The sequence below is a fragment of the Lonchura striata genome, chromosome 9 (assembly GCF_046129695.1).
Source record: "Lonchura striata isolate bLonStr1 chromosome 9, bLonStr1.mat, whole genome shotgun sequence".
NCBI lineage: Eukaryota > Metazoa > Chordata > Aves > Passeriformes > Estrildidae > Lonchura > Lonchura striata.
Window position 1 is genome coordinate 6,597,651 of NC_134611.1, and position 26,558 is coordinate 6,624,208.

Sequence of the window (26,558 nt, forward strand, 5' to 3'; positions counted from 1 at the left end):
GAATGCTCCTGAGAGAACCCTGCAGGCACCTTCGGGGTGGGTTCTGGGGATGGTGTGACACAGGGACTGGGGCATCACTCAAACTGGACATTGCTGCTGAACACAGGAGGGAGGCACAGGCAACCAGAACCAAAAAATCACTGCCAAAATGGGATGCCAGGAGATCTCCCTTCTGTTATTCAAGAAGCCCCATGGTTCACATTTTCACTGCTGACATTTCACCGGCGGCGGCTGAAGGAGGATTTGGAAGGGTTGGATTCACCACCCTAAGCAGGATTTCATCCTCTGTGGGATGTGTGATAGTGCTCAGGGAGGAGTATCAGCCCCTGGAAATGTAAGGGTGGGAATACCAAGCAACTGGAGTGGGCAGCCAAACAGATTTATTGCATCACGTACGTAATCTCACACGGGCTTCAGATCTTAAAGGAGTGCTAATGGAAAGAGGGGAAGCGAGTTTCTCAAGGCAATTCTTAAAGCTACTTTAAATCTCCCAGCGAGTGACTGGAACGATGGCTACTCCAAGTAGTAAAAATAAGTGTCTCTAAATCAACTGGACAAGCATTGCAAAGACAAACAGGGCATTTTCTTGGTGGTGGTGAGAATTTTTTCAGAACGCTGTCCTGAGTCTTTTATCTGTACTTGCTGGCTCACCCAGCACAGAAAAGCACAAGTGAATTACAATTTCCATCAACTCCTCGTGACAATTCATCAAAACAATCTTTTGCTAGGCAATTATTTAATATGAAGTGAAGAAATATCTACTAGACACTGGCACCACAAAGTTACACTGTTGAGAATTTGTTTTCTCAGCATGTTTGAAAATCATTCTTTCATTCTTCAGATAAAATGGTAAGATTCTTCTGAAAACGGAAGCTCTATCCTGAGCCTTTTTTTAATTCAGTGCCCAGCAAAACAAATAGATCATGAATGAAATAATAAAAATGCCATATATTTTAAGTGGCTGCTGTGATGCAGATTTAACAGGACAGCTGATTTCCTTAAATCACTGGTCCAGTCTCGTATTTGTATAACAATAGTATCTATATAAACAGAATAAAATAAAAGGGCAAATCCCCCAACTCATTATAACATACATTTCAGCCCTGATGTTACAGGAAAGAAAATCTGATGTTACTGATCTGTTCCAAACACTGAACTGTTCTATAAACAGTGTGATGCTAAGCTCACAGATCTGTAATTTAAAGAAATAACATTCATGAATGTAGTTTATTGAAATAAAACATACCATAACTTCGTATTCTGGTCCCAGCAGGTTTTCCCACTTGGATTTCAGATCATGTGCTGGAGGGAGTGGGACTCTTCCTAAGCAGGAAAGTGAATATTAAATTTTCAAGCATATTGTACATTCAGAAGTACATTTACTTCTAAATACTCCAATAAAAATTCAGTGTAAATAAAAGATTAGAGGAAATAATCCCCAAAAGGGAAGCACATTAAGCTGAGTCTATCAAACAGCGCAAATCAAAAATGTCTTTCTTAGGAAAACAATGAAAAATGTCAGCTCCTGTAAAAGTGTGATTTATTCAGCTGAGAGGCAGAAGAGGTGATGCTTGGTGATGAGATGTGAGTTCTGTACCATGCAGTACTGTAAATAAATCATTCTTTCAGGCTGCAAAATAAATTTCACACAACTTCATCATTTGCTGCTGTAAAAACGCTTCCCACTGCAGGGAAAGATCATCTCCCACCCAAATGAGCCCCCTTAAGAAGGAAAACACCTGACAAGATATTGCTGTTATCGAGAGGCTGTGTCAGCACAATGCAGGAACAGACTTTATTTATACATTTGGCAGGTATAAAGCCTTGTCTACTTTAATTAGGCCAGTAAGTAACATGAGCTTTAATATAAGCTCCAGTTCTAAACCAGTCTTCCGTGGGAACTTGGCTATCTTGACATTTATATCTTTTCAGCTTTCTTACTTATGCAACCAAGGCAGTTGGTTACAGTCCTGTAAGACAATTTGACAGAGCTAGACAGCAGAAAATGACTGGCTGCCCTGTGTTTGACCTCAGCCAGAAGCTCAGCTCACATATAAAGTTCCAAGCTGGAGCAATGTGTAACTGGTAAGAATCAAGCTCTACAGCAAATTCCATCCAGCAGCGACAGCAGCAGCATCTGGGGGCTGAATTACCAAAAACTGGGCTGGTTTTTTTTGGTTGTTTTTTTTTTTTGAATGGCTGCAGTAGTTTGTCAGATGTCTAGACAAGGCACAGACCACTCGGCGTTGCTGCTGTGTCGCCCTGAAATTCGGAATGTAAAGCACAAGTTCAGGTTCTGCAGATAACCAGTGAATAAAATACCTCGAGGGGGGAATTGTGAAGGCACCACGAGGAGCTCAGAGCCCACCAAGAGCAAAACCCTGCACAAATGGCATTGTCAGGCTGCCTCTGCTCTCTGCACCTTTGCAGCCTGCAAAGGTAAAGCTCTGCAATGCAACCCTCATTACACACTTTTGTAACTTTGAACTTTTCCACTCAATAAAAACAAAGATTGAAGTTTACTTCTAGGACAACACAGCCCACCCCTGCTCTCTCCAGCTCACTTTCAGCCATGCCAGACAGGCAAATTCTGTCTGATTTGCACTGAGAAACCACACTGCTAGAACCCAACAACTGAGGTGTCACTTGGAAATATCCAGAGGATTTTCAACCTACAGGCTCAAGCAGACACAGAGAATTCCAGCACTCCTGATAACTATTTTCTGCTCCCAAAATGAACCCCACCATTATTAAAATCTTGGGTTTGTAAATGCAGCCCACAGTTGTCTCTGAAATAAATTATCTCCTTAAAAAATAATGGGAAGACAAATTCTCCTAAAATTCTCAACTGCTAGTTAAGGTTTTCTAACTTCTTTGGAAATTAACGTTTCTAATGTGTGATTTATGATCAAGCACAGGCTCATCACTGTCTTTACTTCTGAACTGTATCAAAACCAGAACACCAGTGCATTTTTCTGCTCCTTACATCTGCAGGAAAAACAGAGGGAGAGAAATTCCTGAGTCTTTTTCTGCTCTTACAGAGTTACAACAGTGTGAACACACAGGACCGAAGAACCTGAAATCCACTGTGCAGCCAAATATAGATTTCAAGGTTCACCAGGAGTAATGAATATCAGGGTCAAGCTCAAAGTTCAGTTCAGCAACAGTAAGCTGTGTTCAGCTGGGTGGATACAGATTTTTTTGTCACTTCCAAAACACATTACCAAAATCTACAAGTTGTTCAGAGCAGGTGCTGATGCACGTCTCCATTTGAAGTTTTCCTCTTTCTTTCTTTCAAATACACTTTGAAGTCTCTGCTTGTGACTTCCTTAGAACTGTAGAAATGTGGGCTGAAGGGATTTGGATTGAATATATTCAATTCCAGTGGCATCACTCAATTCACTTACAATGTTCCTTTTTCCCCCAACAGCTTTTTCCACATGGCAGCTAATAGGAAATTTCTTTCTAGTCTCTCATCCAGCTGAATTCCTCATGTCCTAACATATGTACCATGTCTTCTATAATGTGCAAGGCCTCAGAAATGAAAACACTTCCAGGGACAGCTTTCATTAGCAACAACTTTTCAGCATATTTAGCCTGTCCTTCTGCCTGCACTTCCAGGCAGTTTTTCATTTCTAATTAGCAAACATAAAGAAGAAACCACAACCCTATTGTAAAAATCATCTTTTCTGGTCAAAATTGTCAGCTTCTTCAAAACTGGGATCTTTTTTTTCTTGCAGCTTCCTCCTGCTCTCACATAATTACTACACAATGGTGCTCTTCATTAAAGCCCTTCCTTTACCTGCCCTACTGCTGGGGCTTTTTCCCCAGACCCCTCTTAAGCTCCTGACTCCCAGCTTTGTCCCCCTGGGTTCTGAGTAGTCCTGCAAGGCAGGACTGCAGGCTTGCAGAGGCTGCAGCTGTTAAATTCATTGCCTGCACTCTGCTAGCACAGAGTTTCAGGCCTCGTGCAGCCCAACCCTGCTGCCTTTGTGCCAGGACTGCTTAAGCATGGCTTTGCCTGGCCAGAATTACTACTTAATACCTCCCCAGGAAACACAATTTAATAAGAATTTCGCACAACTTGGGCTTAAAGGGAAGTAATATGCATTTTATAAAACATACGTTTTGCATTAAACTTCTAAAAGCATTTCCAGAGTTTAGTCAGAGCCTTAAATTAGCAGTATTTACTTTAGCACCATTATAATGAAGTGCCCATCACCACATCCAAAATAAGCACCTATCTTTGGAATTTAAAATTGGCCATTAAATTCTGTTCCAAGGTGAAATCTCATACATCATATTTCTGCAGGAATAAAATATGCATAGAAGTCCCACACTAAAACAAACAAACAAAAAGGCTAAGTGACACAGGACAGACAAAGTGTTGCTCTTTTCCAGCCTCTGTCATAGCAAAACAATGCTTTGAGAACCTCAACTCTCAGCTACTCAAGCACCTCTGTTCTGGCTTCCTATTTCTGGGAACATGCAAAAGTCACAACAAAGGATGTCTGGTTACAAGGCTTGGACAGAAAAGTAAAACAGAATGGAATATAGGAACTGCTACATTTCTCTCGTTTCCAGGTTGTCTTTAATACTGACAGATCTTCAACAATCACAGCAAAATTGCTATTCATTGACAGCCGTAATTTAGAATCCTCTATTACATCTACATGTCTAAGAAACTACAAGGCATAAGGATAATTTATGCTGACTTTAACACAAGCTGTATAAATTCACCCAGAAGTTCCTGTAGAGGAGCCCAGAAATCTGTGGGGGAATTGAAGGTTCTGGAAAGACCTCCAGCCTTGGTTCCAAAGTCAGCTAAAAGGCAGAGCAGCCCCTGCCTTTGTGACTTGCCCCTGTGCCTGAATGCCATTTGTTAAAAAAATGCCTTTTCTGAACTCCAGCTATTGGGTCTTTACACCCAAGACATGAGCTCTAATGAAGCCACTGCAGTGCCAAGAGAGGAAACTGCAGCATGTTCAGAGATGTGCTACAGGAAACCAGAAGAATATTATGAAAATACTCTGCAGGAGTCTTAAGATGAGTGAGGGCAAGAAGATCACAGAATGATTAAGGCAGGAAAAGATCTCTAAGATTACTGAATCTAAATATGCAGATGGGTGTGAATGAGGTAACACTGATCAGGAAATAAATAGGAATTCCCTGGATTTCCATCTCCTGGTGCTGCTCACCCAGCAGGCTGGTGCAGGCCCTGGCAGCACAGGAGGATGATAACTGAAGTTTCTCCCAGGAGAAAACTCCACACCTCAGGTCATCAGTGCAGCACCAGGACCACAGAAAGGAATGACTGAGCTGGAGGCTTTCAGTTCTCCAGAGTTAATGAGAGTCATTCCTGAGTACCAAAAGAGCTGCACTTCCACTGAGTGTAACCTTACAGCATCCCTCCCGAAACAAAGGGGACCACTGCTGACTGGAAAAGGGCAAATTTTATGCAAGGAAGAAGAGCCAGAGAATTACAGGCCCTGAGATATCACAGAACCCACTCTCAGCACTGCTGTGGACTGTGGAAAGAGTTGGTTAGATCCAAGAGGTAGATCTTTACTTCAGCAAGCATTGCAGGGCAAAAGCTAAAGATGTTTTAAGCCAACCAATCAGTGTTGAAAATGGATTAAATATGCTATATAACCAGGCTCAGAGGAGGCATTGCAAGGTATTCTATCTAGCTGCTTGATGCAGACTCTGCTGCTTTTCCTAGTGAAGATTACCCTTCTGCTCTTGTTTTCCCTCATTCTTAGTGGCCACACTAATTTCAGGCCCTACAGCTCCAGGGGACACAAAGATTGGAACAAATGGCTGCACTGTGAAAATAGATTGAAAACCCCCAAATCCTATGCTGCAAAATACAGGAACACTGCCTCACTAATTACTTCTTTTTTTTTTTTTGGTGGAGTGGCTACACAGGAGTTTTGCATTGAATTTTCCTGAATCTCTCATTTTAGTTTCTTTCCATTCCTCCTTTAAGCATCTTAATTTTCTACAGTGCACCATTTAAAAACTGAGGATCATGTGGTATCCAGTCCTAAACTGTTAAATGAGATAACTGTAAACTGAGTGAAAAATAAAATCAGTTGCTAGCAAAAAAGAATTACCTCTTCCTGAAGGTGTTTCTGAGGAAACAGCAAAGGAGGGTTTCCTTCTAAGCAAGGTGAGACGTACAGTCTGTCCCGTGTTTCGCAGTGCCTCTACCACTTTTTGGTTGGTAAAATTCTGGATGCTGACTCCATCAACCTAAAGAAAATTGTACCAAATAACAGTAATTGTGCTGCATTCTTAGGCTATGTTGTGGAGTACAGGCTGTAAGCAACAGCCACGTTATTTAGTGCAGGAATTACAGGGTTACTCTCCCAAGACAGCAGTATTTGCAAAACAATCTCATTAAATCTGTTACATTTCACTGATGAGAATTTATTTCCAAAATGTGTTTTAAAAGGAAACACAACAGTAATTTCTTCTTTCTGTTTTCATGGGGACAACCACAAAACAGAATTTACTAACCTCATACAAATATGCACAGATTTTTCCTTTAATTTCTTTTTTGCCTACCAAAACCAGCTTGACAAGGACTGTGGATGAAGGTTCCAAGCAGAGTATCCAACCTGGAACACTGTTCAGTTCATTATCACTGCTGGCTTTCTCATGGATTTCCAGCATGCCCCACACAAGCCTCTACAAACAACTGTTTCTACAATCCACCTTAACAGCCCAATTCTTACATTATCAGATATTTTAATTTACACCCAAACACTCTGTTCACCTCACTTTCAGATCATGCATCAAGAGGGCCTTTCCTGCAGATAAAAGGTTATATTAATTTTTGCTCTCACAGAGGAGAAGCTGACTTTGGAAGGTCTGGCATGGCACACATTTTAAAAGTAATTTAAAATTATATCTCTATAAATATTATCTCTTAAAACAAAAAGACTGTGGAATTCATTCCTGCTTGTGCTGTGAATGCAAAATTGGCCATTATTCAATTCACTGTTATTCAATGGTTTTTCCATTTTTCTAGACATAAAGCTTGGGCTTTTAAACCTAAATTGTGACCATTAACATTTTGATTATATCCACACTCCAGAGCCATTAAGGAACACAAACAATGTGCCACATCTTGCAGAATCTTAACAATCCTCGAGTCCCATTCAATTCAAGTAGAAGTTAATGCTGCTCATCTTTACTGCAGGCCAAAAGCCAAGATTCTCCACTCTGAAACACTTTAATCCAAATGCTTGCCTCTTTCACAGTTAACTACTATTTACTATTTCTTTGAATATAAAATAATACTTTAACCACAGCAAGCCAAAGCTCATTTCTGTCACAAGCCTACCTAAACAAACACGAACCTCCAAATTATTTCTTCTGCAAGGCAGAGAGGTTTAATTAATTTTAGAAAGTCTTTACTGTGTTGTTCTTTTAACAGAGATATCAAAAGTATTAGCTCTACAGCAATATATAAGCACAGTATTTTACTTACAGCAACAATTTTGTCATGAACGTGAATTTGGCCATTGTGGTCAGCAGCACTCCCAGGTATTATACTTTTCACAAAAATCCCTGAAGGTTCTGTTGAGGGGGGGGAAAAGAGAAACATATCACTGCATTAACCTAATTTGCTTATTTATTTATTAAGATTTTTAATTCCAGCCTTTTTCACACACTTCCTTCTGCCCATAAAGTGATGATTCTGTAAACCACCACCATCTGCACGTTACCACTCCCACAGCCTGACACAAAACTGAGGATCTCTGGTGGAAAAATAAAAAAAAAAACCCAGCACTGACACAACCACCTGTACACTGACCTCAATTTTTTTCCCTTAAAATGGCTCACAAAAGGCCACCTCCTCCATGGATTCATCCTTGTGCTTACCCAGGCTTTAAACCACAATCACTTAAATCCATGCTGCGTTTGATTTCAATAGGACTAACTAAGCTAAAAGTAAAGTATGTGCTTAAGGACTTTGATCAGGACTTCAATCATCTTACAGCTAAAGAATTTAGTACTTTAAATCTTAATGAAAAAGGATTTTTATAAAAAAAAAAAAAGAAAGGAGAAGAGAAACATGGAAATCAGAAAAGCTGTCCTTTGTCATGTTTGCAGTTTGATTATTAATTCTAGCTCCCAATGAGAACAAGGAAATAAAAACAAAGAAAAAAAAATTAAAAGCCCTGAAACACTAACACTTCCACAAACTCCCACTAAATATGAGATGCTGATCTGTAATTGTAGTGAATTTCATGTCTCCATAACCTAGCACAGGTAGGAGCCATTTATTTTCCCCATGGTGAATAAAAAGTATTTGAGAAGCTCCTGACCAACATTTTCCTAAATCCTGTACAACTCACCCATATCACATGTGTCAGCATATCCAACAATTGTTATTCCCAGGCTTTGCCCATTCTTTTTTATAAGTTCAACGTCATAGGTGTCAAAAAAGTTGTAATTATCCTATAAGTAAAGCACAAGACAACGTGTAAAAAAATTCTCATGCTTTCCCAATGCCATTACAATACTGCAGGTTAATTAAGACCTTCAGAAGTGAGAAGTGATTTTGTTTTTCCTTTTGTTTAAATGCAATATAAATTCATTTGTAAAGTCTCTATAAAGCTGGCCCTGGGATGTCTGTGCAACTCTCCTCTGAGCAGTAAAAATCAGAACTGCAAGGCAAGAGTTCAAACAGGGAACAGTAAAGACACTGGTGAGACCAAAAGAGAAAAACAATCAAGCACATAAATCTGGGATTGCAAGGGATAAATTGAAATACATAGAGTTGTTTTCTTTCTGTAATCAGATACAGAGCAATGAGATCAAAAAGAAGATGATGAGAGAAAGGTCTGTTAAAGTGATGAAATCAAGAGGGATCCTGTCACTGCCAACAGCAAAAAAAGGGACTGGGAAAATGGAAAACATTTCATAAGGGAGTGAAAAAAGAGAAGTTCAATCAAATGCTTGCCAAGCATCAGCTTTGGAAGGACCCACATGAAAGCAGCCCAGAGCTGCAGCCATTTCACTTCTCAATGGAAAGGAATCGATGGGCACTATCTCCTCATCACACACACCTCCCTCCACCAGCAAAGTCATTAAGCTCATTAAATGCCTTCCACCTCCCTTGCTCCAGAAGAGGCTGATGGGGATGCAGATAAGTTTGGATGCTGTCACTTATCTACAGCCAGCAAGCCCAGAGCAGCACCTGGAATGGAGCTGTGGCCTTGAGAGCCCGGCTGCTTTCATAACCAAAAAGCTCCTCAGAGTCAGTGCTCTGGCTACAAACATTTCGAAGTGACACTCCTGCTAGAATGCAAATTAATTGACATGAAGTCCAGAAAAATCAAATTGCAAAGTCCCAAATACAGTCAGCACAAGCAGGCTTCACACTGCTGTTGCTATCTTGGACTGTACAGATAATAAGATTGTTTTCTTGTGCCCACACACAGAAGTAGTTTCAGTTATTCCCTAACACAGGAAATTCAGAGAAAATGAAATATTAATATGAAACTGAAAATAACTAACCACCCATTAAAAAATTCCTTTCTGCTGGTTTCGCAAAAAAGAGAAAAGGAAAATATTTTCCACTCCAAAGCTCACAGCTAGTGAAAGTACTCATAAACCAGAGAAAAACTAGATTATAGGGATAAGTTCCATTATAAAACTGACATAAACTGAATGGGGATCATTGAAATCATCACTAAATTAATAAATATATTCAGATTAACAACTAATCTTGTCTTTGCAAATTTCTCCTGGCACCAGTAAGAGGAATTTCTTCAGATCTAAACATGAAGGCACTGTTTAGTTCAGAAAATTATTTTTCTCCCTCTAAACTGCATAGCAGGAACATGGAGGACACTGAAAAGGCATCAAGAAGGATTTTAGGAAGGCTTCAGCATTTACAGTGCTCAGGGCTGAGCAGTGACAACAGGAAGAGAGAAAAGCAGGATTTTGTGGAGGAAACAAAATTATGACCACTACAAAAAAAAAAAAAAATTATTTTGCTCCTAATACAGGCCCTGGAAAATATGATCCAGTCAGGAAAGAAGGGCCTCATAACAATGCTGATTCCCTTGGAAAGCCTCTTGCCAAATATTGGACAAGCCCAGTAGATGCCATCTCTGGGACCCTGCATTTCCTGCTGCACTGATCCCTCCTGGGGAACCCTGGGGGTAAAAGGAGCTGGAGAAGGACCCAAAATCCTGGAGTGACACAGCCACAGCATCCTCCCAGGGCTGTAAAACACAAAGCTGCCTTTGCAGTGACTGTGCCCAGTGAGCAAAGGGGTGAGTTTGGAGCAAAGTGACTTCTACTCTTTTAAAGTGACCTTTAAAAACAGCGCTTAAAAAAAAAAAAAAAAAAACCACAAAAACCCAGCTCTCTTCACTCATATTCAAGAAACTGAACAAGAAAGAAAAGGCTACTCAGATTCTACACCTAAATCTAAGCAGCACAGTAGTAGCAGATGGTACACAAGCACAGCTTTGTTTATGTTTCGAGACCTACTGTACACTTAGTGTAGCATTTGTTGATTTTAATTACTCAAAACTGAAAAGAATGACTTCAAAAACAAGAGACTTTGATATGACCATGATAAGATTTGCTAAAACAACTTTCAAAATTTTTAGATATATTTCCTATCACAGGCAGTAGCGTAGACTATGAAAACATTACACTTATGTTTCATAAAAAGATGATTGTGCTGAATAATTCTGGTGTGGCCGTGGCTCTCTGGATTTCAGACTAGGGAAATTCACAGTCCAGTATTAAATCCACTTACAAATGATTGATTAGAAAAAATGTAACGAGCTAAGAAGAAGAACTAAAAGTACCACTTATCGATAATGTTTATGGTCTTGGTAATTAAATTAGCCACTCTGAAATAAATTCTGTAAAGCTGGTCATTCCAATCTCAAGATTATAGGTGTTAATAAGATACAGGAAAAAGGGAAAAATTATAGAAGGCAGGGCTGTAATAATGACCACTTAAACACAAGCATATATCTGGAAACTCAAGAGAGGAGAAGCACTTTAGGGCCCAAGAACTCTCTGTTCTCTCCTTCTTTTCTGATCACAAGCCACAAACACACTTAAAAATGTCCCAAGGAAGCTGCAGATACTCACATTTCCATTTGGAAGGGAAGGTAATGTGCTGACTGGCCAGCTCACGGGAGCTGGTGGAGCCTCCACGAATTCACACCTGGGGTCCCTGGCCACGATCATCCTGACAGAATTCCCACAGTTCCTCAGCACTTGGGCAACCTGCTCACTGCTCATCCCCTGCACGTTGGTCCCTCCAATCTGCAGGATGTGGTCTCCTGTCTGCAGCCTCCCGTCCTTCAAAGGCAAATAAAATGGCAAAAAGTGTTTCCAGTCCATCCGCAAAGTATCTGTTCCATCACAAAGCTGAAACTGTGCAGGGGCATCTTCACGGCCGTGAGAACCAACGTGGGAAAATGCCAGAAGAAAAGGACCTCCATGGCAACATTTGAAATTAACTCAAGGACCCGTTTGCACGGTTACGTGCTGGTTTTCCCACTGTTTGGCTCATTTAGGAGAAAACAGGCAGCAACAATGTTTTCTAATCTCACAGATTGTTGTGTGTTCTGTTTCATAGAATACTCCTCATCAGGTGGGAGTTAGAATGTAAGCACAGCATTTTGATTTAGGAGTTTTCTATAGAGTTCTTCCCTCATGCTTCTATATTAGCCTGGCAATTTTTTTTTCTCATATGACCAGATCCAGCTCGAGCGAGTGAATCCACTAAAAGCAACAAAACTCCACACAATCCATTTTTTACCTGATAATTATGATTCATGACCTACATCATCTTTCCCATCAAAAGCAGGAATTTCTAGCACCAAATTCTCAGCTGGTATTGATCAGCACAGCTCCACTACCTTTGGTGCACTGATTGATACAGCAATCACAGAGTTATTCCCAGAACCAACTCAAACTCATTTACAAACTCATCCAATTTTAACATGCACATGCCTCATTATTTCACATGTTCTTAATGATGTCTCATTCAGCTGAGAATGATGTGGTGAGTTCTTAGCTTACATGCTTCATTGGTAGCCAAAACACTTTATTCCTTACAGCAAAACAGGTGCTGGACAAAAATTAAAATATACTCATTTATACGCAGGTTCAGAGGGAGACAGCTGAGAAAAAGCCAACATTTTCCAGTAAAGCTCTCCAAATTTTCAGTTTTTATTCCATTCTGTACTAGAGGAAGTACTTTTGCCCCTCTCTTTTGTCTGCAGGGGTTCTGGTCCTCAGATATTTTAACTTATCATGACCAAGTTTGCTTGAAAATCTGAATTTGTTTTGTTACTGCAAGTGTTCCAGTCCTGAAATGCAGCAACACTCAGCACTGAGTCTCTAAAGACAAACAATTAGAGGTGCAAACTCTGCCTGTGCAACTTGGAAAGGCTTTGCACCAAACCCAAGTGCCTCCTTGAACTGGTCAGGCTGCAAGGCAGGGATCAAACCCCTGTTCACTGAAACCCACTGAAAATAGAACATTTTTGATCTCAAAACTGAATCCTGCATTGCAGTGGCTTTGGGAGGGCAGATTTTCTTGCCTGACAGTTCACTTGAAGAGTTTGTCTCCATAGATGATGCAAAATGTGCCAAATCCTACAGAGTTATTTGTCCTGCCCCAGACTGACCAAAGGCCGAAAATACCAAATATCAGGCAACTTTTTAGAATTTTTGCATGTTCAACAATGTTAGAAAAGCCAAATCATGCCTGAGGAACAACTTAATTTATGTCAGGTGCTGACTTTTTCCTCAATCATACCTTCAACCTTTATTTATTTATAAAGCATGTGCTGGCATTCAGACTTTGATGCTACCAGCTTCCTTTTGTTTAAGTATATTAGTTTATTTTAAGACTGTCAAAAGCGGTTAATTACACTTTGCAATCAAACAAGAAGTGACATAATATAACAAATTACCCGATCTGCTAATCCCCCAGGAACAATTGTTCTTACAACTACTCCACTCGACTTTCCTCCTACAATTCCAAAGCCTAATCCTGAGCCATCGTTAATCAGCTCAACGTCTTCAATGTGGCCCCAGTGAATCTGCAATTAATAAAAACAGGAGATTTTAATTTCGGACCATCATTAACGTTTCTCGCTTCCACGTGCAGCAGGAACGAGGAGAATTAATCAGAGCAATTTTCTGTCTCCACCCCACATGCTGGAGAACTGTGGGATTTTGTTCACTCAGCTCCATTTCCTCACAAACACACAGTGGGATTTCTCATCTGTTTTTAAACACACATTGCTGTCCTCCACTTTCAGGGTAACAGGATACCAGGAAAAAGCTTGACTAAGAAAAAGAAATTTTAAGGTTTTCCTGCCAAAATGAAAAGCATCCTTTTTGGTTTTTCATCAATCCAGAGCACTGCAAACAAGAGGGGAAAACAGAGGCAAGGAGCTTGCACTGGCCCAGTTTTCACTCAGCCTTGCCCAAATTCTTATTTCTGTTATTTCACTTAGGCACTCTGAACACCCCCATTCAGCACTGAATTAATAGCACAGCACAATATTCTGCCATACTGGATTGGAAGCAAATTTCCAAGCTACACTCTACCATGACCTTATGTTCTACAAGACAATCTGAAAATAACAAAGCTGTTAAGCAACCCAAACCCAGCCAATGTTTCTGTCAGATTAATATCTCATACAGGCCCAAATGGAGCAAAGTAGGCAGATTTAAGTCTTCTGCGAATAAAGGATTTATTAGCATACTGAAAATCTTTGCCAAGGCCAGTTAAATATCATAAAAGAAGTTTAAAGACCCCCTGCAGAGATATATATTTGTATTTTATTTTGTTAGTCTGTTCAGTGCAGATCTTTCAATGAAAAAGCAGTTAAAATTTAATTCTTTAAAATTTTCAGTGCAATAAACAATATTGATTATCCACTAAAACCTTCAAATTTCACTACCTCTATAATAATCATGAGGGAAATAATTGCTAAGAATAAGGAAAAAACACTGCTTTTACCCTGATTTTCATCAAAATCTTCTAGCATAATAAATTCAGATTCCAATATTGCAATCCCTGGATTTAGGTGTGCAGTTTGTCCGAATTCAGGGAAGCCACCTGGCCCATATGGGTATAACACAGATGGAAGTTCAGCCCTGGTTTATTACATGTCCCAGTGACAAGCTCTCCTTTGTCACAAAAACAAAAGGCTTCCCAATCAGTGAAATTTGCAGATGGAAAAAAAAAAAAAAAAGAAAACGCCAAAAAAACAGCTGATAAATAAACAGGGATTGAGAGGTTCTTTAACAGATAAATGGTGCTTGTTTTTTAAAACAAAGACAAGGCTTTTTGGTGTGAGCAGTGCCAGTTTAAATTGGTTGGGCTGCTCCAAGCAGTGCTCATGGCAGGTTATGTTTACCCTCTTTTAAGAGGTAATCAGAGCATCTTTAATTGCTGAGCATAAGTAGGTTTCAGCTGGGTATTCTCATAAAATGCTTCATCCAGCCTGTGCTGAACAGACCCTGCTGATAAGGATATGGTGATCTACTAAAGCTTCTGCTATCTCATAAAAACCCAGGATCTGTTTTATAACAACTCCACTCAGCTTTGCAATGGAAGCTCTGTGCTTACTGCACGGTGAGTCTGAATGAATGTCATCACGTATAAAATCTGATTAAAGGGAAAAAGCCCGCTATGTAAAACTTGCTAACACAAACACTTAAGAGCCACGGGGAAAAAAAAAAAAAAAAAAAAAAATCCAGCCCAGCTCAAAGTCTGATTTTGACAGTATTACAACAACTCACAGTCTCAGGTGGATTTACATCACTTAACGAGGCAGTTCTGCTGTTCCCTTGAAGTGGCTCCCGAGCCACCACCAGATGCAGGGATCCTGTGGATTGCTGGAGGAGGGCAATAGCGTGCTGATGGGAAATGTTCTGATCCAATGGCGTGCAATTAATGGCCAGTATGTGGTCATTTTCCCTCAGTCTTTGATCCCTTAACAAAACATTGAAAGCAATTTTTTAATGCAGCACAGTGACTTCACATCAGGCTCCCGTAACTGAAATGTGAACAAGGCAAAACACGCAGTCGCGCGAGGTTAAATGTTTATGTGTTTTAAAAATCTGCTTATTAGAGTGCCTTCCCCAGCTTACACACTACATTCCATCCACACTCTTCCAAACTGGCCAGCCACATTTTGTTCCAGCTTTGTCATGATACAGAAATTTGCTCATTTCTTTACTTTGCTTCTACGCAAAATTTAATTGCAATTCCCTTATACTTTCTTGATGATATCCAACTACAAAGCAGAAAAAAGTGTATTTGTAGTTACACAATGAACTAGGAACTATTCTTCATTATGTTTAGCACTACATGATGCCATCTCTAAGAACCCACAACTCAGGCTTTGATGCTGTTTTGTATCACTATTTACTCTAAAGACTGATGTGCTGCATATTTATATTTTACTTAAAATTTATAGTATCAAGCTTCAGACGTGAAACTTTCTTGGAGCAACATACAGTTCAGTTGCCACCTTGAGATAATATAAATTTCACAGTTAATTCACCCCAGTGATGAATTTAGATTTGTGACAAGAGAGAAACCATCACTCATCTCCTTTGTTAAATATTCATTCCGAGCACGAGACCAAACTGTTACATAGACAGACACTGCCTTCAAAGCTCTGTAGGAATCCAAAAAAGTCTCCAGGAGATCTTGTCTCAGAAGCAAAATGGGAAGCATGCTGGGGAAATTTATAAACTCCGAAACAATATAAGTGCACATCTTAACTAAGGCATTTGAAACTTCCTTTTTGTCGTGCCATGTTTAAGATGTTTCCCAGAAATCACTTTCTTCGAGCACTAACCATATTTCAGATTCTCTCATCAAAGAAAGTGAGCAGCAGGTCATCAAATCCTAAAGTGAGATATTCACCCTCCTTTGACATCCGGATCAGTCCATCTGTCTCTACTTTGAAAGAGCCTTAATATGCTTTTCTTTAAGTGTTCTCTGGTGTGTTCTCTGCGGGCCCATCGCCATTATCATTCCAACCTCTCCCCACTCTTTTTGTCATCCTGTGTTGGCACTTCCTGACATGTGTTATTTAAAAAGTGACACCAGTGACTTGAAATCTAGACACATTTTTCTTGAGACATAATTCCAAGCACTGCGTTTGTCTCATGCCAACTCTTGTGGTTTCACAATCGCGTTTTTATTTTTAAAGGATTGCTCTGTCTTTTGTTGTTGGGTGAAAACCCACAGACAATACAGGAAGAAACTGCCTGAAGCTTCGATTCTATGATGACATCTGTACAGGGATCTGTTGGGAGGAGTGGATCTAAATTTACACAGGAAACAAACAGCAAAACTAACTATAAACAGGGCATTGTCAGAGGCACATAAATAAAGGAAAAAGGGGGCAGAGAAAAAAATCTTTCACAGACACAATGCAGAAAAACTTAAACAGAATCTTATTTTTATTTTCTATGTATTCTTTTCTGAGTTTTCTTTTGTTTTTTTAATCAGGACTCAAGATTCTCTAAAGTGAGTCATGATTTCTGGAAATTCCATTAACGAATGGCTCAGATATTTAAAACTCATCTGAAAACCTGATCCTCAAAACATGAGTCCCTTTCAGCTGAAAAGATGAATTCAATGATGATGAATTTCGGCTGAATTCGAGCTATCACCACCAAAATACCCCACCAGATAACACTGACAAACATGTTATTCTGATTGAGTTTTCAACATGAAGGTCATGACTTTTCCCTTCATGGAAAATACAATTTTCCAACACAATTATGAAGATCTCACCTGTCAGCTATGCTTCCTGGCTGGACTTCCTTGACAAAGATACCAACTTCTCCCAGGCTGGGATTTTTAAGGGCAACCACACTAAATCCCAGACCTCCAACAGAAGGTTTATTGATCGTTATTGATTCTATTTGTCTTCCCTAATAAGACAGAAGATAAAATGATTTAGTAATTTTCAATGCAACAGAATGAGCTAGTTGAAAATTTATGAACACTGGGAGAATTATTCTCCTTGTAAGAATAAACAAAGGCAAAATACTGAATATGTTATTTCTATAAAAGCTCCTCCATTTATTATTTTTAATATGGCAAGGTATTGGATATGCAAGCACTCTGAGGTTCTGAAACCTCAGGGAATTTAAGAACTACTTTCACACTTCATTCACATTATGAGATGAATTCCAAACTGGATGAAAACTATGAACGAAGTGCTGTCTAGAGCAATATATTTGGGATTTCTGGAAATGCTGTATAGCTAAGCTAAATTACTTGTCTTTTGGCTCCCTTGCTTTTAATGCTGGTTTTTAGGTGTGCATTCAAAAGGCTGCAGCTTTTAAATAAAGAAGTTAATTTCCTCCCCCTCCCTGCAGCTTCACACTTAATGCTAAAAAAAGTTTGCTTTTGCAACTGCCTGTTTTTCAGTTCTAATACAAAATTGCTGGGGTTGTTTACTGGGAAATATTACTGGGAAAATGCACTGCTATCACAGCTCTTTTATTCCAAATAACGTGCAGCCTTTACTGCTAGATCTTATCTCTGATGAGTTAATGACACACTAATGAGAAAAGTAATGCTCAAAATATTACAGCTACATTAAGGTAGTCAATTAGCAACAGTTACTTAATATAGAAAGGCATGACTAAGCAATTAAATTAATGGTTCAAAATAACACAGAACAATACATTTGTGGTATAAATGCCAATCCCACACGGGTAGATGTCTGCACCTGTACAAATTCTTAGGGAATCTGGTACATCTGCATCTGCCTGGCAAAGTTAAGAAATACTAAATAAAGAGTTAAATAAAATATTGCATGCTAGTTTTTTTTTTTTTAATGCTTTGCACTGTTCATAAAGTTGGTGCATTTCCAATTTAAAATGTACTTGATAAACAAGTGCTTCCATCAAAACAACTTTCTGCTGAAAAGGTCCGTTTTCAATTAAGTGTCATCAAATACCAAAAATGTTTTCTGGCAGCTGAAATTTCCTTACTACATTGGTGTGTTTGGTAGAAAGTAAAACAGAAAATTGGCAATGGAAGCTAAAGAAACAAAACAAGCCACCAAGCCACTTCCTATTGCTGACATTATCTTCCAGAGGGAAAAGTTCTCAACAGTTCTACTCTCCTGGCTAGGAGGCACCACGCTTCCAGACACACAGCAAAAAAAGCAGCGTGAAATGCTCCAAAATGAAAAACAGTTTGGTTCACTACACCTTGGAGCCTTACCTTTGCCATTTGCTGGATGATCATGTTAAATTCATTAACTGCCAGGTTTGGAGTGAAGGCTGATGCTCTGGGTCCAGGTGAAGAGCAAGGTGTCCCAGCAGTGACTGATTTGTCAGCAAACACCAACAGCCCCCTCTTGGTAAAATCAAAATCCACCGAGCGGTCCGGAGGCATGTAATTGAGCTGTTGGAAATGAACAAAGGTGTGGAAAAGCTACTGAAAACAAAAGAAGGGTTTTCCACAAATACCATTTTATATGCAGGCTGCCAAAGGAGCAAAAAAACTGTGTTCACATATGCCAGTTCACACAAATATACTCACCTGTATAAGTCAGGCAGCGTTAATATATAATCTATAACCAAGCTACCACATCAAATTTAAACTGTTTTTCAGGAGTTCTTTCAATAATTCAGCTGTGTTTCTACTCCACTTATTTTCCTCTGTTTCTTTCATGCTTCTCCCCTGCCCGTGCCCCTTATCCTCTTTTCCCCCTGGTATTCCAGAAACAACACATGCAAAAGCACCAAACACTAAAGAGCACTGCTGCAACTCTTAGGGAAACCTACACAGAATTTTGGTACAAAAGTTCAAATATTTTGAGTCATTCAGGAGCCTGAGGCCTGGTTTGTATTATCCTGTCCCCAAAGAGAGCCTAGGGTACAAACTATCACTGAACATGTTATCTCTGCTGGAACTTGCACTTCTAGTCCTCACTGATAATGAAGAAATGAAAAATATTCCCAGTGTGATAAAATAAACTAGAAAATCCTACCCTGAAAGAAGCTGCCCATGCTTAAACAGAATTTCAAGAAAGTCTAAATTTTCTAGATATGAGAATTCTGAACATTCCAAACACAAACCCCACTATGTCACAGTCACTTCTTAGATACATTTGCATTTTCATACATTTTTCTAACAGACTGCAGACATGCATCCAAGCCTTGGAAGGAAGGGATGCAGCACCTGTGGAGCTTGGGAAGGAGGGATAATGAATGGCACAGCCACCACCAGGCCAGCCAGGCAGGAACACCTGCAATACACCTGGCAAGGGGCAGCCTTGTCCCCCTGACACCCACCCTGCTGGTCACTCCTTGGTTTTCAGTTTGCTGAAACTCAGCTGCAGGGTGGCACCTGTCCATGCCCATGTCCACAAAATCAAGTGTCACTTGGCTTCATAAACCAAAGCACGGAAGTTCCAAGCTCTGCTGAAGCCAAGTCATTTTAAAACTCGCTTGGGTACAGCTGCATCAGAGCTTGGCAAATCTTCAGGCTGGGTTTTCTACACTTCACTTGCCAAAAGCAGGTTAAGCATTCTTGTAAAAATTAGAAGGAACTAAGTGATGCTGTCTTTTAGGGAGGAAAAAATGCTGCCAGTGAGCTGATAAACAGCACTTAGCTTCGGTGAAAAACAAAGGATCCCAGTTCCAGCACTGTTCAGGACTCCAAACACCGGAGCTGATGTCTTCTGCAGATGTTCTTTTCCAACACAACCCTGCCTGTGCTGCATCCCTTTCAGAGCACGTTGCCCCACGACCTCTTGGTTGCAGAACCACTTCTCTTTTCAGCAGTGCCTCTGCAGACACCACAGAAGGAAAAAAAGGCCCAACACTCACTAACACCACGTTAGAACTGATTAACGAGAGCGCCCTCGTTAACACACGCCTACACATCCAGATCCAAGCTCCACTCGCCCAGAGTTAGCACCACACCAACAGCAGGAATTTTACACTCACTTGCTCCTTCAGCTGCTTGATGGATTGCTGCAGAGTCAGGATCTGGTTGAACAAGGGGCTCCTGAGGGTGTTCCTTAGGACAGTCAGGTTTTCCTGGTGTTGGGAATCCCTTTTCTCCTGCAGCTTTGCCTGCAGCCGATCCAGGATCTGCAGCACCTGCTGCTTATCTGCACCACAAACGGGTCCAGGTTAGCAATGGAGCTTCTTTCCTCATTCAAATGATTCAAAGAATCATTTTCAGACCACGTACCTGCTGCTGGATTTTCGGGCATGTTGAGGGTTTTTTTTGGAAATTGATCAGAATAACCTGAGTTTTAAAAAAAAAAAGAAAATCAAATTAATTAATGATAGATCTAAACAGAGCTATCATTTATGTTACTATGTTACTAAAGAGTAACATTTGATAAATGCAAGAATACTAAGCTAACTACAACAAATTTAATAAAAAAATACTACTACCCCTGTTATATACCTGTATAAATATATTTAATATTAATACCCTGTATTATGTGTTTAATACCCCAAATATTTAAAAAAGCTCTCGACATAGCCTCAGCACATCCTAAAATTTTATCTTGTTCCATGTGCTTTTCCTTTCACACACAGGAAGGAATATGAACAGATATTCCAAATATGAATAAAAATGCAAGCTATGAGAAAAAACTGAAAAGAAAAACTGAGACAGATATGTTCAACCAAATTATTTTGAATATTGACATTAAAGTTGGGATCTTCATAGATGTACACAGAGCTGAAATCTACCTATTATTTAAAGATACTTTCCACCTGATCATTTGTAGACAGTATTCCTGATAGTTCAGCCCAGCTGGATGGCAATATAGGTGAAACTCTGTTTCCCCATAAAACAGTGAAGTTCACTCATGGGACAGCACAGAGTTAAAGCCCAAAATTTGGCATATGAATCCCTGTTCCAACACATTCCTGAGGAAGGTCTGTTCTAACCACAGCCTGATTTACAACAGGTGAAGGAAGCCTCCTGCAGGTGTTTGCCTTTCTCTTTTCTACATACATGAACAGCAAAATATCCTTTATTAAGCTTTTAAGGAGCGGAATATCCTTTATCAGGCTCCTCCACAGTGCCAAACAGAACAGGTCTCCAACAGGGGCCGAGGCCTAGATGGCAGTATAAAAACAACAGACTTGCAATTAGCAGAGATGATTAATTTGTACCCTTGTTTTCATGTTATTAAGTTGATGTGGAGCCTGTCATTCTGAAATCTATCAAGGCAGCTCTACCAAACAAGTTTCCTTCACTTAGTACAAGCTCCTCTGAAAAAAGTCAGCCATTTAACAGCACAATTTACATAATTTTAATTCTATCCAGTATATAAGTGTGTAATTCCAGAATAATATATTTGGAATTATTTTGGAACAAGACTTGCCATATCCCTCTCTCTATATAAAAGCTTTTTATTTATTTTTTAGTCTTGCAGTTCAAGAGGAGCGAGGGTCATGTGGTGAACGTGACACCAGGGTAAGCACATTCCAGGGGCTCTCTCCCAGCAGGACCTCTGATCCTTTCAGCCCTGCCTCTGCTCACACTGAAAACATCTGGAATTCTGGGAGGACACTGTTATATTTACCAAAATATTAATGATGCAGGTGAGTAGCTTTCCTTCTTCTGCAGAGTCAGGTTAAGTTGGTTTACCTAATTGGAAAAAAGAAGTGGATGGAGGAGTGTCACAAACCACAATTTCAGATTTATGCACCCTTTCCTGTGCATATCCCAGCAGCTTTGGCTCCTGCAGGAATTCCTGCAGAGCTCAGTGGGTTTGTGTGGTTTCCAGGGCCAGGCAGAATGAGTCTCTTTGCAAGACTCCTAGGAGATTTAGGAGGTCATTTTATATCAAACTCATAGCAAGAGTTGAAGCAGCAAAGCCATACAACCCCCCTGAAAGATTTTCAGGAATGCATCTGCACTTTTGGAAGTGCTGCAGCTTTATTTTCTTTTCCATTCGAAGTAAAACACTTCTAAAGAGCACAGCAGCCTTTGATTCTGTGCTGAGAGCTGATTCTGAAGAGCAGATGAAAACATCATTTCCTTACACACTCCTGAGCCTTCGTTAAACCCAGAAGACAAAACTTAACCTCCTCAACTGAAAATATGGCACGAACCTTAACAAATCAGGACAAAGAACAAATTTCCATATTCTTTCTTCCCAGTTTAGCTTCCCTCCATTCACTTTCCTCCTCTGTTTTTCTACCTCTCATCAGCAGTTAAAAGAGGAAAGTGAGCGAACCAAAAGGAGAAAGGGATGGAAAATAACTCCAGTGAGGAAAAGTGGCTTGAAACACCTTTAAACCAGCAGTAGGGAGAGGAAAAGATTAAACCCAGAGAAGAAAGCCAGCATGGCAGGAAATAACGACGACCTGACAGCAACATGCCCACCCAAGAGCCAAAGCAAAGAGGCTGGTCCAGCTCCCCAGGCCTCTTTCATGCATTTATTCTTCCCTTTTCACTTTCCATCCAGCTGATCCTATAGCGAGCTGGAACAGGGAGTTAAACACTCAGAAAGAATCCTTCATGTTTTGGTGGCGTGAGCGTTGTGCCAGTCAGCTCTGAGCCCATCCCCAATCCACATGTTGAGCTAACAATCCCCAAAATTCATCTTTTTTCCTTTGCTGAGGGTGTAACAACAGCAATTATCCAATACCCGAGAAAATTTGAGATTTAAATTTTAGGAGAAGAATTATAGGTAAGAGATCTTGGCTCCATCGAAGCTGAAGTTCCCCAGAGAAGGAGGTACAAAACAGGAGGAAAAAAAAATTTAATCAAAGTTTCAGCTTCTTGCTTGAGCTGCTCCAAGTGTCCCTAAGAGCCACTTGTGCCAGTGGATGCCCAAGTGGATCTCAGGTGTTGAATAACAGGTTAAGTTTACACAGCACTTTGGGGTTCCTCGTGATCAGAGCTGCCCTCCAGACAGATTGCAATTTTTTTTAGGTTTTTTTTTTTGTTTGTTTGTTTGTTTGTTTTGTGCAATGTGCTAAAACCATACTCAGTATTTCTTTATTCTCCTTTCTTCCATAATAGATTGGGGGGCGGGAATTAAAACAAACAGCTCCTTCTGGTGTGAAGGGATCCCTGAAAATACAAGCTAATTTAGAGTTTTCAAGTAATGGATAATTGAGGACAGATCTCTAAGACCTGCTTTTGGGCACCAGAGAAACTCATAACTCGATGTATTATTGATCTCTATGTTTAAGAGCCCAAACAATTTATCATTAAACACTTTGCAAACACACTCTAAGTCCAGGCAGAGTGTCAGCAAACAGTTGATATATTAGAAAGTCTATTCCTAGATGTTAATTTTGAAGAAAGATCCAAAACACTTTGGTTTGTCCTGTTAAAATCAGTTCATGCACTCCACTTCCCAGCTCCAGTCTCCAACTCCTATGGAGGCTTATTTATCTTACTGGAAACCTCAGTTCAACATCTATGTCACAATTTCCAACATAACCACAAAATCATCGAGAAAATGATGTATTTCAGGAGGTTGAGTGTTTTGTAACCCCAGGACAGCATCCATCTGGGGTTCCACTGTCTTCACTTCTGAGAGCTGAACTCAACGCATCTGAGGGAGTGGGAAAGCTTCCGAAGGTTTTGTATGAAATCCCACCCAAGACTTGGATCTTCTTCAAAAGCAGCACAAGGAAAAAGGAATTCCTTCATGCTGGTGCCAGCAGAGGGTCATCAGAAGAGCTGAAAGGTTTAAGTCTTCCATTGCCATCACCCCCCTGTCACTTGCACGGGGACACGGAGCGCTCAGCCCTGGCACATCCCAGATCCCAACATCCCACCAGCAGCCTTGACAAACACCTACCCTCCACAAAGGGCTGCTGGATGCTGGAAACTCCACAAAGGGCTTTGCTGCTGGAGGTTCAGCCAGCAGAGATTCTTCTGCCTGTTTTCCCCACCCATCCACAACCACCTCTGCCCCACGTCCTTCAGCCTGGCCTCCAACAACCCTTTCCTGCATCCCTCCAGGAAAAGTCCAGCCTTATGGGATGTTCTTCCCCCCTCAGCCTGGCTGGAACCTTTGGGGATATTAAAACCCACAAAAATCCTAACTAACTGCTGCTATTTCTCAAAGGCTTCTAACACAACCAGCCTCAGCAGCCAAAGGGCTCATCCCGATCCAAAGTCACCTTTCTGCACTAATGCAGTTGGAATTTTTCCTGGCCCTGTTATCATGAGTGACTAATACAGTGCATGTCATCCTCCACATCACAGAGACCTCTGACTTGGAAAATTTCAGTTTAAAAGTTGATAAAAGCAAAAGCAGGGGAAACCAGCATTTGTTAGTGTGATCTTAATCCTAAATTGTCCTAACATGCCATCAGCTGAACTTCAGATATCCAAAATTTTATTGTTTACACACCATCAAGTGACTCCACAGTGTAAAAAACACTATTCTAATACGTGTTTTGCTCAGTTTTACTGAATTTTACTGAATTTTAGAGAAAAATTCAGTCAGACCAAGCATAGCACATACACATCCTTCCTCTGAAACCACCTCTGCTCTGTGCAATGCTGCAGGATTTACAAAAATGCTGTTGAGCACACACTGACTGCCCCAGGCACTTGAAAGAAGGAAAAAAATTGCATACTTCTGTGAGTACCTGAACACTGATACACCGCACATCTCCAAGGTGCAGCGAGTCACAGCTAAATATTGCTGAAAATAAAATACTGCATGGGCAGGTTGAGTTTTACACACGATTAGTGACTTCAGGAAGGAGGACTTTCCAAGGAGGAAAGTGAAGAAAACACAGCACTCTGCACTGTGATTACCAGTCTTGGTGCAGATCAAGAGGAGCCTCACTCACTCTCCAGGCATGGTAAATTTAGCAAGCAGAACCTGAATTTCTGTGGACTTCAGCCTCTAGGGAAGCACCAGTGTGGGCTCTCTGCTGTCTGATAGAAGTTAGAGCTCACGCCAAAGCTGCTCTCCACGAAGCAAAAACATTGTCTCAGAAACCTGTTCTCACGGAAAACTCCTTTTCAGTATCTAAATATTGTCATTCTCAATAAATCCTAGGTACTTTGATGACAGTGTACACAACTAACAAATCACAGCGCTGTTAGACCTGGAACCGTGCTGAACTTCCAAGGGTCACAAATCAAAAAGGAATGCGGAAGAACTGTTTTCCCATTAACCACCCGTAAACAAAGTAAAAACCTGCTCTGCGAAGAATCTCTGGACCTACAGGCATTTGATGGGAAGTGTTGCAACAGGTGTGTGTGTTACTTCCCTCCTCTCCTCACCCTGAGCCAGCCTCTCCGAGCAGAGGAAACTATTTTGCACAGCACCAGGGTGACTCCAGTGCCATGGAGGGAGTCACACAGCCCTGCCCTGTCGTTACTGGGGTGTCAGGGACCTGTCGAGGTCTCTGGTGCCAGAAGGGCTTTCACATGGAGGGCTCTGGATGAGTGCATCTGGTAACCTGGCCGTGGCTAGACTGGCCAAGCTGCTGTTCACAGGTCTGGCTCTGGAAGCAGATGGTTGGAAGCCATTAGAGAATTCCAGGATGGAAGGGTTGGAAGGAAACCCAGTTGGGTCGTCTGCTCATCCCTGAGCACAAGGTACAGGATTGAGTCCAGACAGTTCTGGAATGCCCCCAGTGAGGGAGACTCCACGCCCTCTCTGGACAATCAATTTTCAATTTCAGTGCTCTGTCACCCGCACAGGCAAGAAGCTCATCCTCACATCCAGGCGGAACTTCCTGGGCATCAATTTCCACCCACTGCCTCTTGTACTATTGCTTGGCACCACCAGGCAGAGCCCAGCTCCATCCTTGTCGTCAGGCTGGCGCACTTGTCACAGACAAACACAGATAAACACAATCCCCTTGAGATTTCCCCGCACACATTTCACCCGCTGACCCACACCGCCGTGTCCGAAGGGGAATTCCCTCCTGCAGCGGACGGTCAGTGCCCACCTCCCATCTCAGCCCACCCCATCCGTGCCGTCCCCGGGGCGGACGCGGTACCTGCGGGATGCGGGGAGCCCGGGATGCCGGGAGCGGCGGGATGGCCGGCGGCGCTCACCTGGGCGGAAGCGGGAAGCGAGGGGCGATCCCGGCTCACCTGCGGCGCAGGAAGCCGGGGCGGCGCGGCAGGAGAGCCGCCTCCCGAGGGACGGACGGACGGACGGACGGACGGACGGACGGACGGACGGCCGGGGCTCGGCCCCGCCCGGCTCCGCGGGGCAGCGCTCCGCCGGGACACGGGCTCCGGCCGCCGCGGGAAGTGCAGGGCTGGCGTTTCAGGGCCGAAATTAACTTTTTAGGCAATCTCCAGGTGAGCCTGGCCCGCCGGAGTTTGGATCTGCCGTGTGGTCTTCCCAGCGAAGGCAAACCGCGTGTGTAATTATTGTAGGAAAGCTTGTTTTTAACTTATTTGTAGCACGTCGGTGTCTAGTCTCGATACTCTGTGATTCTACGTTTCGAACTCCCTACAGAGGGGCACGTAGAGCCAGCTTGGTGTTCGGATACTGTTTCCTTTGGACACAGGAGTGTAGCTCCTC

General features: G+C 41.4%; 1 protein-coding gene across 1 annotated transcript in view; it reads right to left on the minus strand.

Moving 5' to 3' along the window:
• PATJ (PATJ crumbs cell polarity complex component) overlaps positions 1–20,486 on the minus strand; it is a 134,416-nt gene extending 113,930 nt beyond the window's left edge. Inside the window, exons 1-11 of the mRNA XM_021542668.2 lie at positions 20,261–20,486; positions 20,011–20,177; positions 18,278–18,460; positions 16,832–16,971; positions 14,818–15,010; positions 12,975–13,103; positions 11,137–11,349; positions 8,370–8,472; positions 7,499–7,587; positions 6,117–6,255; positions 1,247–1,323 (exon numbers count right to left, since the gene is read on the minus strand). Of these exons, the coding sequence (XP_021398343.2) occupies positions 1,247–1,323; positions 6,117–6,255; positions 7,499–7,587; positions 8,370–8,472; positions 11,137–11,349; positions 12,975–13,103; positions 14,818–15,010; positions 16,832–16,971; positions 18,278–18,460; positions 20,011–20,177; positions 20,261–20,282 (1,455 nt within the window). The 5' untranslated portion in view covers positions 20,283–20,486. The remainder of the gene's footprint in view (positions 1–1,246; positions 1,324–6,116; positions 6,256–7,498; positions 7,588–8,369; positions 8,473–11,136; positions 11,350–12,974; positions 13,104–14,817; positions 15,011–16,831; positions 16,972–18,277; positions 18,461–20,010; positions 20,178–20,260) is intronic.
• Between the last annotated feature and the right edge of the window lie 6,072 nt (positions 20,487–26,558).